Source organism: Gorilla gorilla, chromosome 11 (genome assembly GCF_029281585.2).
Source record: "Gorilla gorilla gorilla isolate KB3781 chromosome 11, NHGRI_mGorGor1-v2.1_pri, whole genome shotgun sequence".
Taxonomy (NCBI): Eukaryota; Metazoa; Chordata; class Mammalia; order Primates; family Hominidae; genus Gorilla; species Gorilla gorilla.
The window spans coordinates 60,823,467-60,843,477 of record NC_073235.2 but is presented as its reverse complement, the minus strand read 5'-3'; the positions used below and the strand labels follow the sequence as shown (position 1 = coordinate 60,843,477).

The 20,011-nt window shown below is 35.9% G+C and overlaps 1 protein-coding gene across 6 annotated transcripts in view; it reads left to right on the top strand.

The window, feature by feature from the left end:
* Positions 1-20,011, top strand: part of CCDC148 (coiled-coil domain containing 148) — a 291,643-nt gene that overhangs the window by 98,157 nt on the left and 173,475 nt on the right. For 5 of the 6 annotated variants that reach the window (XM_055380203.2, XM_031008918.3, XM_031008919.3 and 2 more), the window contains 5 exons: positions 3,958-4,061; positions 8,605-8,687; positions 8,892-9,043; positions 10,196-10,291; positions 10,374-10,555. In XM_055380203.2, coding sequence (XP_055236178.1) covers positions 3,970-4,061; positions 8,605-8,687; positions 8,892-9,043; positions 10,196-10,291; positions 10,374-10,555 — 605 coding nt within the window. In that variant the 5' untranslated portion in view covers positions 3,958-3,969. The remainder of the gene's footprint in view (positions 1-3,957; positions 4,062-8,604; positions 8,688-8,891; positions 9,044-10,195; positions 10,292-10,373; positions 10,556-20,011) is intronic. The other variant, XM_055380204.2, reaches the window with a different exon arrangement.

Genomic DNA, 20,011 nt, shown 5'->3' with positions numbered 1-20,011 from the left:
TATTACAGCACTTTTCTCTGACAATATTAAATATAAACATATTTAAATAAAATGATAAAATGTTAACATTTAAAGCACATAAAGAGATTATTGCTTCAAGTTACATCTAGAATACTTAGCTACCTGTCTGATTTGTACTACTGATATTATTAACAAGTTAGATGTGATGGTCATCTATATAATGACTGTGTCATTGATCATGCACAATTTCTGCGATGCCAGCCATATAAGACTGAAGTGGACAGTCAGTGATCTAGTCTTTCAAAGGCTGAGATTGAACCTGAAGACAAATAATAGAGTTGGGCTAAAAACTGAGACCAATTTTGGTACATTGTGTGTAACTGTTCATTCCCAGTATTTTAACTGTAAAAGAGATCTTTGCAATTATTTTTAAATTTGAATTTCTTTGCTTAGATACTTCTTGTCCAGCTCAAGCCTCTATTAATTCTTTTTAAAAATGTTATAGAAAATTATAAACATATGCACAATTGGATTGAATGGTATAGTGAATCTCCATGTCACATCATTCAGCTTCAACAATGATCAACTTTTGGCCCTTGTTTCCTCTATACTGCTACCCACAAACGACCCCCTGTGCCAGATTGTTTTGAAGCAAATCACAGACATCATAATATTTCACCCATAAATATTTCAACATATATTGCTGAAATAATAGAGATTTTTAAAAAGCCTACAATACTATTACCATGTCTAAAAATGTTAATGTCTTAATAATTTCAAATATGTAGTGTTAAATTTCCCTGATTGTCTCAAAAATTTCGTCTTAAAGGTTATTTAAATCAGCTTCTAGATATGGTCTGTACATTATAATTTTTTTTTTTAGATTTGCTCCTCTATCCTTTTGTATTTTGTAATTTATTTTTTGAAGAAATTGTATTGTTTGTCTTATAGTCTGAATTAGGCAGATTACATCCTGGTGGTGTCATTCAACATGTTTTTCTGTTTCTTGTATTTCCAGTAAATTGATAGTTATATTTAGGGACTTGATCAGATTCAAGGTCAATTAATTTTGTCAAGGACACTTACTGATGGAAGTTTTGTGCTCTAATCTTTTTCTATTACAAATGGTACTGCAGTGAATAGCTTTGTGCATATATCTTTTATACTTTTGCCAATATAGTTTTCAGATGGATTTCTATAAATGAATTTGCTAGGTCACAGGATAAATCCATGTGAAATCTTGTGATGCATCTCCAAATTCCCTTCTATGGGGGTTGTATCACTTTGTATTCCCACTAGCAATATTAGACAGAACATGCTTTCTGTAGCCTCACAGTGTTTTGTTAAACAATTGAGTTTTTGTCAACCCGATAAATGAGAAATTGCGTCTTACTGTAGTTGTTTTTTCTTTTTATTTATGTTAACAGTTCTTTATTGAGTTATAACTCACATATAGTAAAATGTATATATCTCAAACATATGTCCCAGTGAAATTTGACAAACATATACATACATGTAACCAGTGGTCTACTAGTTATTGACGTCTGTCTCAAAAGATGGATCTTCTGGTTCAAAGAGCTTTTGTAATATTTCAAGGTACCTATTTAGGGTTTTATTATCTTGGACCATCACAGTAAGCCATATACAGGAAACCCCTGGTTTCTGATTCTTTTATGAATTCATTGTTTTGGCATGTTTCCAGAGTATTTTTGAATCGTCAGCATTCTGCACAAATTATCATCCACCCTAAGTATTGACTTCATATGGTGTATTGCCCAGTAAAATGAATTGGAATCACCTAGACATCTCTCTGTTGTTAAAGATAGAACTTTAAATCTTTTTGTTCTTTTTAAGACTTTTTTTTTCATTTTTGGCCCAAGGATAGAAGTGGAATCAATGAGTGAATTTATAAAAAAATCAGTATGTTCTGCAAAATATTGGAATTGTCTAGTGAAAAATAGTAGCTTTATTTTGACTTTTATAGTCTACTTAATTGAACTTTCCATGGGCCCAAAGGCGAGAGCATTGATTTTTTTTCAAACTATAAAAATGTGTCCCTGTCTTTCACCAATGTATTTTAATTTTTTTGTACAATATGTACCAAATATGCCAAAGAAATCTAATTTTAAAAGTTGTATCTGTCGCAGCAAACTTTAGAGACTGTGTATGGTAAATGGCTGGAATGAGTTTTAAGCATTCTTAAAGTGAACGTTAAAATGTCAGATTTTAGAAATACTGTGTACTTATATTTTTTTGGTAGGTAAAGTAGAGACTGCTGAATGTTTTTCTGCAGGGTCCTGTGCTTTTAAAAATGTACTTTCCTCCTAAATTTTATAATTGTAACACTCTTACCTTCTTAGGAAAATATTTGACTTTGACTTTGTATTTTTTAAAAGTAATCTTTGGGTTGTTTTCTTATACCCCTAATTTTGAATCAGTAACCAGAACAGCAGAAAGATAAACTCAAGGTTAAAGCAATCAGTGAATGACGGCTGGAAATAGCATGCATTATAAAGATTCCTTTTTAGAACTTGTCTGCTGAAGTCTTTACATCTCCAGCATTGATCTTTTAAAGCTTTTAGGGTACTAAGTACTTTAACAGCAGAGAAATTGTGAAATATGCGTATTTCATCAAGTTTCTGATTTACACGTTTGTAGTTTAAAATTGTTAATATGGAATACTTCGGTTTGGAGTAGGCATGAGTATAAGTTAGAGTCTAACCAGGGAACAGACATCACTTGAGGATTTAGAGTAGAGCGGTTTTTAATGTAGGAAAATGTTTATGCAGGTGATAGCACTGAGAAAGCAAAGGACTGGGAGGCAATACAGAGATTGACAAGTACAGGAAATCACTGCCATCTGTAGGTCAGAGGGACATACAGAAGAAGCAAGGCCATGCCAAATTCCTGGGGTGAGGTTACCCGGAGATAGTTGGAACCGTAGTGGAACTGTTCAGAGAAAAGTTGGGGCAATGGACACAATGCAAATGCCCCTGGAGACTCTGTGAGAGTAGAGAAGGCAAGATGACATAATCCTTTGGCTTCTCCTTTCTTCCCTGCCTTCAGTCTCCCATCCCAGGGTCTTGCTTTGGCTGAAGCCAACTGATAGGGGTGCCTGAGAAACACAAGCTGCTCTGTGAGATGGAGCAGATCAGGCAAACAGCCAGAAATGGATCTAAGGCAAACAGATCCAGGGCTGATATAACCTTTCAGCAGAAACTCAAAATCATTAATTATGTGCTACATTTTTAAAAAGTAGTAAAATTGAGGAAAAATTACATTTAGTTGAAAATTTAGATTTCAATGCTACATGATTTTTCATATTTAAGTATCTTCAAATAAATATTTGCTTAAATTAAAAAAATTTTTTTTGCAAAGACGCACTTAGAGTTGAAAGACTAAAATTGTGTGTTCAAGGTCATATTTCTAGTAAGTGTTGAAGCCAGGCCTTCTAAAAACTTATCCAAGGAACCTTTCCCATCTTATGCTGAGGGATCAGATAGAAGCCAATCTAAACATCAAGGTTCTTTGTTACTCTGATATTTATGAGCTTTATAATCTTGACCACATCTTTTAACTTCTCATACATTCAATAAATATTCTCCTCCAAAAATGTGAATAAAGATGGCTATTATGCCTGACAGGGAAGATAAATCCAAAAGGGGAGAAATGAAACCTCTTGAAAACTTTTCTGGGGTTATATGAATTAAGGTATTATCTATTTCATGTATGGAAAATAGAATGACTTTGCCTTTGTTTTAATAAGTACTTTAAAAACAGTTTTTAAGTTTGTCAGTATTCCCAACCATTTTTCTTTCTCCTCCCTGCTTTAAAAAATCAAATTTATTTTAGGTAGATTTTGTGTTAGGAGATGCACTAATAAGAATTTTAAAAGAGAAACTATTTAACTTAGAAAATTCAGATTAAGCATTTCTGTTGTGAAAAACACATTCTGAAAACTTTGAAGTTGCTCCTCTTTTGTTCCTCTAAATCTAGATCAGAAAAGCAATGTTGACTTCAAAGTTATCCAAAGAACAAACACTAATAAAACAACACAAGCAAGTGTGGTGGCAGGAATACCAGAGGCTGAATGAAGTCAGGTAAGAACTGGGGGACATAGTAAGAACACGTAGGAATTAGTAGGAATAGCACTTATCTTGTCAGATGTTCTATAATGTTCCATGTTAATTAACCATTACAATAAAAATTTAAAGTTACGATTTGAATGTGAGTCAAATTAAAATCCTTTCATTTCCTCAGCTTAATCTAAAATCCAGTGAATATATTAATATGGCTTTTGCTTCCTGTTGGAAAGAAGATGATGATCTTCTGTATGTGTCAATCACTTCCACACTCCCACTCTCATACTTGTATTTACTTGTATCATACTTAGCATATTGGATTATAATGTTTTGGATACATGTTTTTTCCTCCCTATAAAGTGGTAAAGATCCTATCACCGGCAAACATCTCATCATATTCATTTTTATGTAGTAGAATACATAGGAGAGATGTAAATGCTTTTAATACAAGGATAAACTAATGAACAAGGAGTTCAAGTTGCAAATGATTTCTGGGTGTAAGTGCATCATGACTAACTTACTCAATTTTGCTTTTTGACTTTTGTTATTATTTCCAGCCGTCACGTAAAGATAAATTAAAATGAAATATTGATTCTACAGTTGATCTTAATTGTAATCTTTGAAAAATTAGTTTTTTCAAAGGTCAAGGCAAAAAGAGAAGGCAGATGTGTTTCTCCTTCATTTATAGCTTGTATACTTGTTTTAATGATGATATTTATAAAGTGTGCTTCTAAAATGTGCATTTTAAAGCATTTATTTTATATCAAAATAGTTAATTTCTGTGGTCTTATTCTAAGTAAAGTTTCTAAATGCCATTAACGTTACTTTTGACTTAGGTCTTTTTCATGTTGATGAGTTTCTTATTCTGGCAGGTGACTCCTTTATGTGAAGTAGAAGGCTTATAATTGAAAGTGGTTTTACATTATTGTGTAACTTAAAACATAGAAAAACAAAGTTATATGGACTTCATCACCATACAGCTACTTTAAATACAATGAAATTAGACCCATCTTATCCCTCTAAAGTCACCTTTTATGGAGTGAATGTTTGAGCCTATTGAAATTTTTTTTTTGAAAATGTGCATAACTTGAAACATGACAAAAAGGAAAACCATTAGGAAGCTTTAATTGTGGTGTTCACTGATTCAAATTCAAGTGTAAAGGAAGACACTGGGTAAAGTTTTTTGTTTTTTTTAAATCTTGGCTATTCCACGTCTTTCTTAATGTGTATATTAAGTTGTTCTTAAGCTATGTAGAAGAGGTGTATACATATCATTATGGGAAATAATTCTTTTGGCTGACTTGGAATGACACAAAGAAAATGGAGGTGAGGAACACTTAAGTAATGATAACCTTAATGTCTCAGAACTTGTAAGGGCTGAAAATTGGACAAAACGAAGAATTCCAGGATAAGTTTCTATGTTATTCTAGAATGCAGACTAATTTCAATTTGTGTTCGGTGCAACTAAAAGCTAACAGCAATAGGAGATAAGTTAGAGAAATGACTACCTTGTGGAGAATTTAGGGCCACCAACAAATTAGAAGTAGTTAAAGTCCTAACAGTGTTTGTCAACCTTTAGAAATCGACATCCCCTTTTAATAAGTAAGATTCTATGCCTTACCATAAAAGACAACATTTAAGAATCTCAGGCAGGCGGAGGATAAGGGCTTACAATAACACCTAACATTTGTTAGGTAATTTAATATGTGCCAGGTAATATTAGGTTGGGCAAAAGCCACAATTATTTTTGCACCAACTGAGTATGTTAAGTCCTTTACATGTTTTATCTCCTTTAATATTTACAACGACCCTACAAAGTAGTCGTTATTGCTCTCTCAGTTTTACAGATGAGAATCTTGAGTCTCAGATGATGAAAGTTAATTTGTAGATCATAAATAGCCTAGTCTGTGTGGAGCTGGGATTGGAACATTTGCCCCTAACTTCTGTGCTCTATGACCTTGGAGTTGAGTAGCTTTTTCCTTTTTCTACAGGGTTCTGTTTACATCACCTGAGATGCAATTGGTCTAGCCTTGCTGGCAAAAATAAAAGAAATTTTGCCAGGGTGTGGTGGTGCATATCAGTAGTCCCAGCTACGTGGGAGGCTGAGGCAGGAGGATCACTTCAGCCTAGGTGTTCAAGTCTTCAGTACATTATGATTGCACTCGTGAACAGCCACTGCACACTAGCATGGGCAACATCGTGAGACCCCATGTCTAAAAACAGCAAAACAAAATGAAAACATGTTGCCAAACTTTGATTCTTTGAAATCTGTACTAAGAAAACTAGACAAAATTTTCAAACGTAAAATTATGTTTAATATTTACATTTATACAGTTTTATTTAAATTGTGTTATGCTTAATCAAACTATACCCCTTGAGGTTTTTGACACACTTCTCCAGAGGCACTTTCTCCCTCGTTTCATTCTGGTACCACAAAGAATCCCTTAAGTTTTTGTGTGCTCGTTTGCCCAGATGATGTATTAATCTACTCAGTGCAACCACCAGCAGATAAGACACCCTGGTGAAGGGCATTTTTGAGCCTTCAGGTGTCTACCTTGGTATAGATTCTTATCCTTCCAGAAAGGTGCCAAAGTTCTAAGTGGAGAATCAGTCTCCTCAGAACATCAAAAATTACCCATATCTTCATTTTTTGGCAGTTAGTATGCTCTGTTATGACTTTCTGGGTGCCGAGCTAGATGGTTTTTAAGTGCTGTGTTTTTGGTTAAACAAATCTGTTCTGGAATAACTTCTGGTTTGACTCAACCATTATGCACTCATCCTCCATGTAACAGTTGCAAATGTGTTCTTAAAAATATTTCTGGCAGAAACTACCTGCTGGAAAAATAGACAGTGAGGTATCACTTACAATATCACCCCTCCTTTATACATTTAAACAAAAACCAAAACCTTGTCCCATGTAAATTGGCTTAGAAAATTATGACACAGCACTTTGGGAGGCCGAGGCAGGTGGATCACCTGAGGTCAGGAGTTTGAGACTAGCCTAGCCAACATGGTGAAACCCTGTCTCTGCTAAAAATACAAAAATTAGCCAGGCGTGGTGGTGCGCACCTGTAGTCCCAGCTACTTGGGAGGCTGAGGTAGGAGAATTGCTTGAACCCGGGAGGTGGAGGTTGCAGTGAGTCGAGATCACGCCATTGCACTTCAGGCCGGGCGACCCAGCAAGACTCCTCAAAAAAAAAAAAAAAAAAAAAAAAGAAAATAATGACACGTACATAAAGTGGAATACTATGGAGTCATTAAATGATAATTATGAAAACTATTTAGAAATATCTAAAAAAAAACTAGTGTTAGTAAAAAAAAAAAAAAAATCCCACAACATAAAATGTTAAATATGCCATATTATGACCATGTAAAATATATCAACATTTAGATAAGGGCTAGAAACTTATCTGGAAAAATTAAAATAATAATTATATTAAAGGATTATAATTGCTGCTTTTTTATATTATACCATTTTAATACTGTAATAATCATAAAACTCTTTTATATGATTTAATCGAATCTGCCATAAGCAAGGGGTAGACTATAATATTTTTGGATGCCCACTTAGAGTTAGTTATGGTTTTATTCTAAAAAATGACTATATTTTAAAAATATGTAGGCCAGGTGTGGTGACTCACACCTGTAATCCTGGCACTTTGGGAGGCCAAGGTGTGCGGATCACCTGAGGTCAGGAGTTCAAGACCAGCCTGGCCCACATAGTGAAACCCTGTCTCTAATAAAAATACACACACACACATATTAGCTAGGTGTGGTGTCACATGCCTGTAGTTCCACCTACTCGGGAGGCTTAGGCACGAGAATCACTTGAACTCAGGAGACGGAGGTTGCAGTGAACCGAGATTGTGCCACTGCACTCCAGCCTGGGCGATCAAGCGAGACTCAGTCCAAAAAAAAAAAAAAATACGTATGTACACATATGTATACATATATAAGCTCATGAAGATTTGTTGCTCTTATTAGTATATACATACACATATATATGTATACATACGTATATGTATGTGTACATACGTATGTATACATATATAAGCTCATGAAGATTTGTTGCTCTTATTAGTATATTAAAAATAAAGTATACTTCTTCCTCTGTAATTCAGGGTCTCATCCTTTCTGAACTTTTAAAATTACCTCCTTGTTGGTCTAGATTTGTCTGATACCCTCCTCTTCATCTTCCATCTCTATTGCTCACATCTCCTTCTGCTCTATCTTGTTGTCTTGGGAATCTTTCTGAAACACGGATCTGAGGAAGTGAGGTCAGCCTACTGACCTTCAGTGCTTCCCAATGCTCTGGGTCCTCTCCACATGCAATGCCAGGACCTGCTGTGGGCTGGCCTTTGCTCACACTGTTTCTTCTGCCTGAGCCTATGCATCTACCTCAGTGTCTAGCAACGACTCAAGCCATGTTAGGAATTTAGTACATGGTTTAAATGAACAGATGACAAAGCCATATTAGACTAAATATCTCTTTGGTTATTTTTTAAAAAACCTAGATGTATGTTTATGATTGTAACATTTATTGAGATCACATCTATTTCAGATATAAAATGGAATCTGAAATAAAATCCCTTCTCAATGAAGAGAACATTGGAAACGAATGTCTTTGTGACCTTACAAATTTTGGTAAGATTTTTTTGATCCTATATTTAAAAGGGAGTTTTATTTTGAAGAATGAGAATGGGCCACTCACTTCATGTTCTTTTAATATTAACTGCCATTTGTTTTTTTCTAAGGAAATCCCCAAATAAATCTGTACTCTAATGATCTGTTTTTGGAGACACTTAAAATAATAATGTGTTCCTTTAATTCAATTTTGTTTCACCATAGAGCAAGAGCTATCAGAACAATGGTGCACATATCTTAAAAATATAATAAATCCTATTCAGCAGCTGAGAGCAGATCTAAAATACAGACAGCGTCACACTTTGCAGCATTCACACCCACATATTGAGTTTAACTCCGTAAAAGTATTGGAAGAGGTTAGTATGTTACCTTTATTTTCCATAATGTAATATTTCATTTTTGTCCCAACTAGAAGAGTTTGAGATAAGAAACAAACGTGTGACTTGTATATTAGTTAATATTAATACATAAATAATATTTAAATAGAAGGGCAGCTAATTCTGTCCACTAAATATTTTAAACACTTGCCTGAACTCTGTCGAGCACCCTCATTTCTTGTCTGGAATGTTCCAGTGGCCTCATAACTGGCTTCCCTGCTTTCATTCTTGCCTCTCCTCCCAGTGCATCCTGGGATCTTACCCCAGCACAGGGGGATTAAGTCATCTGTTGCTGAAATTCCCCAGGGGCTCCTGTGAGTACATAAGTCCTTCTATCCACCTAGCCCCCTTTTTGCTTCTTCAATCACATCTGCTACCTGACATTTCCACTTTGCCATAAAAGCTCAGTCACACCCAGGCTGGCCTTCTTTCTGTTTCTCCGACATGCCAGGCCCATTCCTGTACTGGCTATTTCCTCTGTCCTGTTGATGTGACTCTTTGCCATTTAGATCTTGGCTCAAATGTCCTCTTGTCTGAGAGGCCTGTGCTGAGAAGCCACAGTCACTCCCTATCACACCACCCTATTTTGACATTGCCTTCCTACTCCTGACCCTTTCTTACATATTTTTTTATTAGTTTGTCAACTGCTTCCCCTCAATTGAGCATAAACTTCTTGAGTATAGGTGTGCTGTGTTTGATAAAAATTTAGGTGGTTTTTTCTATTTTTCAGTTATTCTGTAATGTTATATTGCTTTTATAAATACTCATAAAAAATATAAATGTATGCCCAGCTGGGGATTAGAGGCAAGAATGCAAGGGAAGGAAGGGGTGATTGGAGCAGAAACATCTGGTAAGTTCTCTGCATTACCACAGAGAAAATAAAAAGGTGGGTGCAGAGTGACTGTGACTGCACTGTACTTTCTTAGCTTATTTTTGGGATGTCTAGAAGCCTCATCGCAGCTCATTTGTCTGATGAGCACTGCCTACCTGGCTGGCATCTCTTTAACTCTCTTCCACAGGTCTTTAAACTTCATCACTGATTGGCTTTTGAGAATAATTATTGTGTCTTTAAATATAAATATGGAATGAATTGCAATAATTTGCCTACTACTTGTTCCAAATGTCCTATAGGTTGACTTTGTGAAGAAACAATTGAAAACTGTCTTTGAAAGACTTAGGCTGGAGCAACAGAGAATAGAAAATGATCTTTCAGACTGGAGTATAAAGGTAAGTGTGATGTGGCTAGTAATTTATGTGTTTATCAATTTGTCATTTATGTTAAATAAAATAATCATATACTTTTTTTCAGATTCTAGATCATTCTTTGGAAGAAAAGACTAACCCGCTTAGTGAACTGCCCATTGAATTAGAAAGTTTGGAATGCCCATACCCTGATTTGAAATCTTCAATTCTCAGTGAGTTCTATAAGTTTACACAGAAATATCAAAAGAAGCTTCAAGACTTTAATCTGCAGTTGGAAGACATATACAGGTGATAAGATAAAACTAATTGAGTCCTGTGTAGACTTTTGACACTAACTTTTTATTTTTGTTTGGGGTCACTATACTTCCAGCTTACTGTATAGTTACTATGTAACTGGAATACAATCAATAAGTGTTTAGATTGACTATTTGATGAATAGAGAGGGTTTTATTTTTTCAAAAAAATTTCTTGACATAATAGTTCTTAAGATTTTTATAAGGTTAAGACATGTTGAAAATGTCTCTTATTGAGCTCTTCACTACACAGGTAAGAAATAGTTTTCAAATATGAATTTTCAGTAACCACAACTTTTCTTTTCCAGATGTGAAGCTGCTCCGCAGTAATTGATACAATGGAAAATGTACCCATGGAATTATGTTACTTGTAATTGACTGTAATTTTATCCTATGATCAACACAGAGTATGTTTTCTCAATTTTAAAAAAATTTCTTCTATATGTTAAATTTCATTTTTCGGAGATAGACTTCTGGTTTTCTCCCAAGAATGATTATCCACTTCTGCATGGTGAATATAATGTTCAGTGATTTAAAATTCAGTTTGGCAGCGGTCATCTTCTCTAGTGTCTTCTATGTTAAAATTCACTTAGATGACAAATCCGGATACACCACTCTGAACTAGATCAATGGTCTACCTTATAGTGTATATGAAGCATCTAGGGGACATTTTGTAGGGAGACAGCTTTGTGTGCTATGATATTGACCTCAATATTTTCCACGAAAGAATGTATATTTAAAAAGATAACTAAAGGACACATTTATAGTAAATTAAAATAAAAGGTTTATAACTTTGGAATGGAAGAAGGCGAATATGACAAATATTTATATTTCTTATGAATTGCATGTGAACTGTAGCTCCTCTGTATGAAACTATTAATGGTAAGAAATAAATTACAGGGGGAAAAAACTTAAATTATACCAAGTAGAGTTATTTGCTTTGGTAGCTTCCTGATCCAAACTCTTCAGTTATAGCTTCTATTGGTCTTAGCACTCTTGTCAGTAAATAGAGCCAATTCTACCTGAAGTTGGACCTCTTTTTCTGATGGTAGCTTCTCCCCATCACACACCTTTTGGTCTCCTGATAGCCTTTCCTTCCCCATCTCTCTCCTTTCCTTTCTTCTTTCCTATCTTGCAGTAAAGCTGAGAAATAATAATATACAATTTACATTTGATGATTGATTAATTACGTGTTAACTGGAACTCAGTCATAGTGAAGTACTGACTCAACCATGCACTACACTTAAGTCTCCAATTGTTAAATGAACATTGTCTTCCCACTCCCCATCCCAATCTTGTTAAAGAGATTTTAGAACTCATCAAGAAAGAGGAAGAGGATTTTTTGTTTGGTAGTGGAGAGGGCATTATAATCAGCCTGATTAACTGTAGCTGTGAAGAGGGTAAATCTGACCCTATCATTTAAAGCAAGTTGGCTGGCCCAGGACCTCCTCTCCCAGATGATTCCTTATCTCCCTGAGAAAGCTGGCTGAGATCGTGGTGTTTCTAGGTTAGTAACTCCTCAAGAGGGAGGAGTTTGCCTTAGCAGTCTAAAATGGCTTTCTTCCAGTAAGACTTATTCTTCACAGCCCATTTTCCTTCTTTCTTTTTAACTAAACTCAATTTCTGCTCTTTCGTAATGCAACCCTGTGTGACTCAGAAACAGTTGAGATTCACAGCTACATTAAAATTACTGAAGATTAAGTGGAGGATTAGATGAATATATATCACATGCTAACAATTCTGCAGAAGGAAGAAATATTGAGGATAAAATAGCTTAGGAAGGCTTGATGGAGGAAGTAAAATTCACTATGGACTTTGAAGAAGGGGTATGCTTAGCATAGGCAGAAGACGGTGGGGAGGCATTCTAAGAAGGGAGATTAAATGACTAGACTGTAAACCCCTTGAGGACAAAGTAATTTAGTAATTATATTTGTATCCTTAACATCTTTAAATAAATGATTGTTCAATTGAGTTGAATTTGAAAAGAAAAACAATGAAGGCAAGACATGTTATGGGAACAGTAGGAATCTACTTTGGAGGAATATAAAGTTCATAAATTCTAGTTTAATAGTCTGCTTGCCACTTATAATTATCCATAATACATTTTATTCAGATGATGATGTGTTTCGCTTGATGAATATTTATTGAATAAAACTTAAAATACAGTAGTCATTTTAAGCTCCCTGGTAGGGGGTTCGACAGACAGATTAGTTTAGTATATGGCTTTGCCTCTAAGAAGGCTTGGAATATTTGGGGGAAGAAATGTATATACATGTACCCTGACCAAATAAAAATAACATGCAAACGTCAACTAAAGAAAATATTTTATAAATATGCTGGCAGGAAATAATGAAGCATCAATAAAAACTGAATGAGGTTTCAGGAGTTGTGTCTTTGAGAAGAAAGAGTAAAAGAGTGATTTTGAATAAATACAGAGGTGGTGGCTATCAGTAGTCTGTGGCTTGTGAGCAGTAAGGCATAAAAGTATACTGTTCTACCTAGGACAATGAATTATAGGTTCAATCATAACATTATTTGTACTTCCAGTTTACCAGTATCTTCACTACTTTGATATGGCCTTCTCCCCTCTTTGTTCTAGTTATTGGGCTCACATAGATTGTGTTCATGTATGTGGAAGTGTGTGCATAGTTTAGACAGTTGTGTACTGCTATGCCATATGAAAGTTGAAATATCCACGGGGCATTGTTTAATTATAAAAGGTTTTCATTGGCTAAAGGCAGTGGACATCATGGTTAGTCCCAGTGTTTATTCAATTCTTCCTATTTTATAGTAGCTCGCTGGTTTGGTTTGAAATGACTCCATCTCTAGATCCAAAGGTAGGCAGTGATTGGGAGTATGTACCAGTCAGTGCAACCTCATTTTCCCAGGTCACAGTGACTAGCTAAGGGAGGTCTAATCCTCAGGAGAGGATTAGGTGAATATACATCACATGCTGATATGGTTTGGCTGTGTCCCCACCCAAATCTCACCTTGAATTGTAATAATCCCCACATGTCAAGGGTGGGGCCAGGTGGAGATAATTGAATCATGGGGGCAGTATCCCCCATACTGTTCTCATGGTAGTGAATAAGTCTCCAGATCTGATGGTTTTATAAATGGGAGTTCCCCGCCACAAGCTCTCTTGCCTGCCACCATGTAAGATGTGACTTTGTTCCTCCTTTGCCTTCTGCCATGAGTGTGAGGCCTCCCCAGCCATGTGGAACTGTGAGTCAATTAAACATCTTTCTTTTATAAATTACCCAGTCTTGGGTATGTCTTTATTAACAGCATCAGAACAGACTAATACACATGCTAATATTTCTGCAGAGGAAAGGAACATTGAGGATACAATAACTTAGGAGGATTGATGGAGGAAGCAAAATTCACTATGAACTTTGAAGAATGGGTAGGGTTAGCATAGGCTACCCTGAGCAAAGCTCAGGACTTTTGTTAGGTGCTTGTGAAAAGCAGTATCTTTTCTTCTGCATGGATGTTACCAAGAAAGCACATGGCTGACGTTGCTGCTGGCAGTCATCTGGTGACCGAAGGAAGACAGCCTTTGAAGACAGGGCAGGGCCTCAGGAGTCCTGGAGAAACTGAGCTGGTGCTTTATTTGAATGGCATGGGAAGTCCACCTCACTGCTGGAATTTTAAGGGCCATTGGTTCAATTATTGTCTTAAACCAGTGTGACTTGGCTTTCTAGTTGTTTGCAACTAAAAACATCTGTAATTCAATACAATAATTGATTTGGCTTCAAAACATCCATGACTCATGGAATTAATCTGAAAAATTATATTAAATATTCCAATTTATTAGGAAGATTAAGCTTGTAAAATCAGCCAAACTTTAAAAATGAAGATTAACTAATGGTGGAAGGATGGGACTTGCGCAGCCAAATATAAATATATATATTTTAAAATCAAAATAAATTAGAAAGTTCTATGTGACTATGGAGTGTGTAGCGGATCAGTGGAACAAAACAAATAAAGCAGAAAAATATAACGATTTAATTTACAATAAAGGCTAATTTCAAAACTGGGGTAATATCAGATTATTAAAGAGATAGCATTAGATAACAGGCAATTGGAAGATAAGGTTAGATCTCTTCATTCTATTCGACTCAGTAACCTCCAGGTGCATTAAGATATGAAGAAAGAAAATCATAAAAGAATGAGATAAAAATAAAAATAAATAATCTTGAAGTAGAGAAGGCCATTCAAAGACTATTATTTTCAGTGAAACTCATAAAGAGTTTAAATAAATACAATGGCATAAATATTTTTAAAAATCTAGCATAATTGTTACTCAGAGAAGTTTTAACTCTAGAAAATAGAGACTTCTGGTTTCCAGTCTAGCATGTAGAAACATAGTTGCCACTTGCTTCTAACAACAAATAAAAAGCTGAACAAACTGAAAAATCAGATGTCTTTGATCTATCAAATAAGTGAGACCACAGCACAAAATGCTTCCCCCAAAATTGGAGAGACAGAAAGATACAAAGAATTACAACTTACTGGAGCAGAAATACATGAGCAGAAACCTCTGCCGGAACCAGTAATGAGCTAAGAAACCCTGAACCATAATTCATAAACTGCTAGAGGCTCAGTGTAGACAACTCTGAGAGTTACAAACTCCAGGAGGACCCAGTCATAGGAGGCACTCCACACTTTTGTGAGTTTTACTCCAGGAGCTATATCAGGTTCTCACTGTAAATATCTGATAAAAATTCCCTTTTGCTTCTGGCAGCAGGAGGATAAAAGGAACCAACTTGATCTATGCATTCAATGCAATCCCAGTCAAAATCCCAGCAAATTATTTTTTGGATATTGACTGGCTAGCTGATTGTAAACTTGATGTGGAAAGATGAAAGACCCAGATAGGCAGATCAATATTGAAAGAGAAGAGCAAAGTTGGAGGACTGATACAACCCAACTTCAAGACTTACCATAATCAAGATTGTGTGATATGACCAGAGAATAGCCAAGCAGATCCACAGAACAGAAGAAAGAACCTAGAAATAGGTAAAGGGATCAATGCAACAAGAAGATCTAACTATCCTAAATATATATGCACCCAATACAGGAGCACCCAGATCCTAAAGCATGTTCTTAGAGACCTACAAAGAGACTTAGACTCCCACATAATAATAGTGGAGACTTTAACACCCCACTGTCAATATTAGACAGATCAACGGGACAGAAAGTTAACAAGGATATCCAGGAATTGAACTCAGCTCAGGACCAAACGGACCTAATAGACATCTACAGAACTCTCCACCCCAAATCAACAGAATATACGTTCTCCTCAGCATTTCATCGTACTTATTCTAAAACTGACCATCTAATTGGAAGTAAAACACTCCTCAGCAAATGCAAAAGAACGGAAATCATAACAAACAGTCTCTCAGACCACAGTGCAATCAAATTAGAACTCAGGATTAAGAAACTCAAAACCGCACAACTACATGGAAACTGAACAACCTGCTCCTGAATGACTACTGGGTAAATAACAAAATTAAGGCAGAAATAAATAAGTTCTTTGAAACCAATGAGAACAAAGACACAATTTACCAGAATCTCTGGGACACATTTAAAGCAATGTGTAGAGGGAAATTTATAGCACTAAATGCCCACAAGAGAAAGCAGGAAAGATCTAAAATTGATACCCTAATATCGCTAGAGAAGCAAGAACAAACAAGTTCAAAAGCTAGCAGAAGACAAGAAATAACTAAGATCAGAGCAGAACTGAAAGAGATAGAGACAAGAAAAACCCTTCAAAAAAATCAATGACTCCAGGAACTGCTTTTTTTGAAAAGATTAACAAAATAGACTGCTAGTCAGACTAATAAAAAAGAAAAGAGAAGAATCAAGTAGACACAATAAAAAATGTTACAGGGGATATCACCACCGATCCCACAGAAATACAAACTACCATCAGAGAATACTATAAACACCTCTATGCAAATAAACTAGAAAATCTAAAAGAAATGGATAAATTCCTGGACACATACACCCTCCGAAGTCTAAACCAGGAAGAAGTCGAATCCCTGAGTAGACCAATAACAAGTTCTAAAATTGAGGCAGTAATTAATAGCCTACAACCAAAAAGAGTCCAGGACCAGATGGATTCACAGCCAAATTCTACCAGAGGTACAAAGAGGGGCTGGTACCATTCCTTCTGAAACTATTCCAAATAATAGAAAAAGAGGGAATCCTCCCTAACTCATTTTATAAGGCCAGCATCATCCTGGTACCAAAACCTGGCAGAGACACGACAAAAAAAGAAAATTTCAGACCAATATCCCTGATGAAAATCGATGCAAAAATCCTCAATAAAATGTTGGCAAGCCGAATCCAGCAACACATCAAAAAGCTTATCCACCACGATCAAGTCGGCTTCATCCCTGGGATGCAAGGCTGGTTCAATGTACACAAATCAGTAAATGTAATCCATCACATAAACAGAACCAAAGACAAAAACCACATGATTATCTCAGTAGATACAGAAAAGGCCTTCAAAAAAATTCAGCAGCCCTTCATGCTAAAAACTCTCCATAAACTAGATATTGATGGAACATATCTCAAAATAATTAGAGCTATTTATGACAAACCCACAACCAATATCATACTGAATGGGCAAAAACTGGAAGCATTCCCTTTGAAAACTGGCAGAAGACATGGATGCCTTCTCTCACCATTCCTATTCAGCATAGTATTGGAAGTTCTGGCTAAGGCAATCAGGCAAGAGAAGGCAATAAAGGGTATTCATATAGGAAGAGAAGAAGTCAAATTGTCTCTGTTTGCAGATGACATGATTGTATATTTAGAAAACCCCATCGTCTCAGCCCAAAATGTCCTTAAGCTGATAAACAACTTAAGCAAAGTCTCAAGATACAAAATCAATGTGCAGAAATCACAAGCATTCCTATACACCAGTGACAGAGAGTCAAATCATGAGTGAACGCCCATTCACAATTGCTGCAAAGAGAATAAAATACCTAGGAATACAATTTACAAGGGATGTGAAGGACCTCTTCAAGGAGAACTACAAACCACTGTTCAAGGAAATAAGAGAGGACACAAAAAATGGAAAAACATTCCATGCTCATGGATAGGAAGAATGAATATTGTGAAAATGGCCATACTGCCCAAACTAATTTATAGATTCAATGCTATCTCCATCAAGCTATCATTGACTTTCTTCACAGAATTGGAAAAAACTACTTTAAACTTTATATGGAACCAAAAAAGAGCCCGCATAGCCAAGACAATCCTGGGCAAGAAGAACAAAGCTGGAGGCATCATGCTACCTGACTTCAAAACTATACTACAAGGCTACAGTAACCAAAATAGCATGATACTGGTACCAAAACGGATCTATAGACCAAAGGAACAGAACAGAGGCCTCAGAAATAACACCACACATCTACAACCATCTGATCTTTCACAAACCTGACAAAAACAAGCAATGGGGAAAGGATTCCCTACTTAATAAATGGTGTTGGGAAAACTGGCTAGCCATATGCAGAAAACTGAAACTGGACCCCTTTCTTATACCTTATATAAAAATTAACTCAAGATGGATTAAAGACTTAAACATAAGATCTAAAATCATAACAACCCTAGAAGAAAACCTAGGCAATATTATTCAGTACATAGGCATGGGCAAAGACTTCATAACTAAAACACCAAAAGCAATGGCAACAAAAGCCAAAATTGACAAATGGGATCTAATTAAAGAGCTTCTGCACAGCAAAAGAAACTATCATCAGAGTGAACAGACAACCTACAGAATGGGAGAAAATTTTTGCAATCTACCCATCTGACAAAGGGCTAATATCCAGAATCTACAATGAACTCTAACAAATTTACAAGAAAAAATCAACCCCATCAAAAAGTGGCAAAGAATATGATCAGACACTTCTCAAAAGAAGACATTTATGCGGCCAACAAACATATGAAAAAATGTTCATCATCACTGGTCATCAGAAATGCAAATCAAAACCACAGTGAGATACCATCTCACACCAGTTAGAATGGCAATCATTATAAAGTCAGGAAACAACAGATATTGGAGAGGATGTGGAGAAATAGGAAGGCTTTCACACTGTTGGTGGGAGTGTAAATTAGTTCAACCATTGTGGAAGAGAGTGTGGCGATTCCTCAAGGATTTAGAACTAGAAATACCATTTGACCCAGCAATCCCATTACTGGGTATATACCCAAAGGATTGTAAATCATTCTACTATAAAGACACATGCACACATATGTTTATTGTGGCACTATTCACAATAGCAAAGACTTGGAACCAACCCAAATTCTCATCAATGGTAGACTGGATAAAGAAAATGTGGCACATATACACCATGGAATACTATGCAGCCATAAAAAAGGATGAGTTTATGTCCTTTGCAGGGACATGGATTAAGCTGGAAACAATCATTCTCAGCAAACTAACACAAGAACAGAAAACCAAACACCACGTGTTCTCACTCATAAGTAGGAGCTGAACAATGAGAACACATGGACACAGCAAGGGGGAACATCACACATCGGGGCCTGATGCAGGGTGGAAGAGGCTAGAGGAGGGATAGCATTAGGAGAAATACCTTATATAGGAGACACGTTGATGGGTGCAGCAAACCACCATGGCACCTGTATACGTATGTAACAAACTTGCACATTCTGCACTTGTACCCCAGAACTTAAAGTATAATTTAAAAGATTAAAATTCAAAAAAAGAACCTAGAAATAGACCACATATATGCAATGTTTGATAAAGGAGCAGAGGCAACACGATGAAGCAAAGATGGTCTTTTCAGCAAATGTTACTGGAACAACTAGACACACATATCCAAAAAAAGGAATCTAGACACCTTTCACAAAAATTAGCTCAAAATGTATCATAGGCCTAAATGTCGGACACAAAACTGTAAAACTGTTAGAAGGTAACATAGGAGAAAACCTGGATGATCTTGGGTATGACAATGACTTTTGAGACCAAAAGCAAGATCCATGAATGAAATAATTGATAAGCTGAACTTCATTAAAATGACGAACTTATGTTCTGCAGGAGACAATGTCAAGAGAATGAGAAGTCAAGCTGCAGAATGAGAGAAAATATTTGCAAAAGACACATCTGATAACAGACTGTTATCCAAAATATACAAATTACTTTTAAAACTCAACAATAAGGAAACAACCTGATTAAAATATGGGCAAAATCCTGAAGACACCTCGGCAAAAAAAGATATACAGATGGCAAATAAGCACATGAAAAGATGCTGCACATTATATGCCACTAGAGAATGCAAATTAAGATAAAATACCCCTACACACTCATTAGAATGGCCAAAATCCAGAACACTGACAACACCAAATGCTGGCAAATAAATATGTAGAGCAACAGGACCTCTTATTCATTGCTGGTGGGAATTCAAAATAGTAGGGC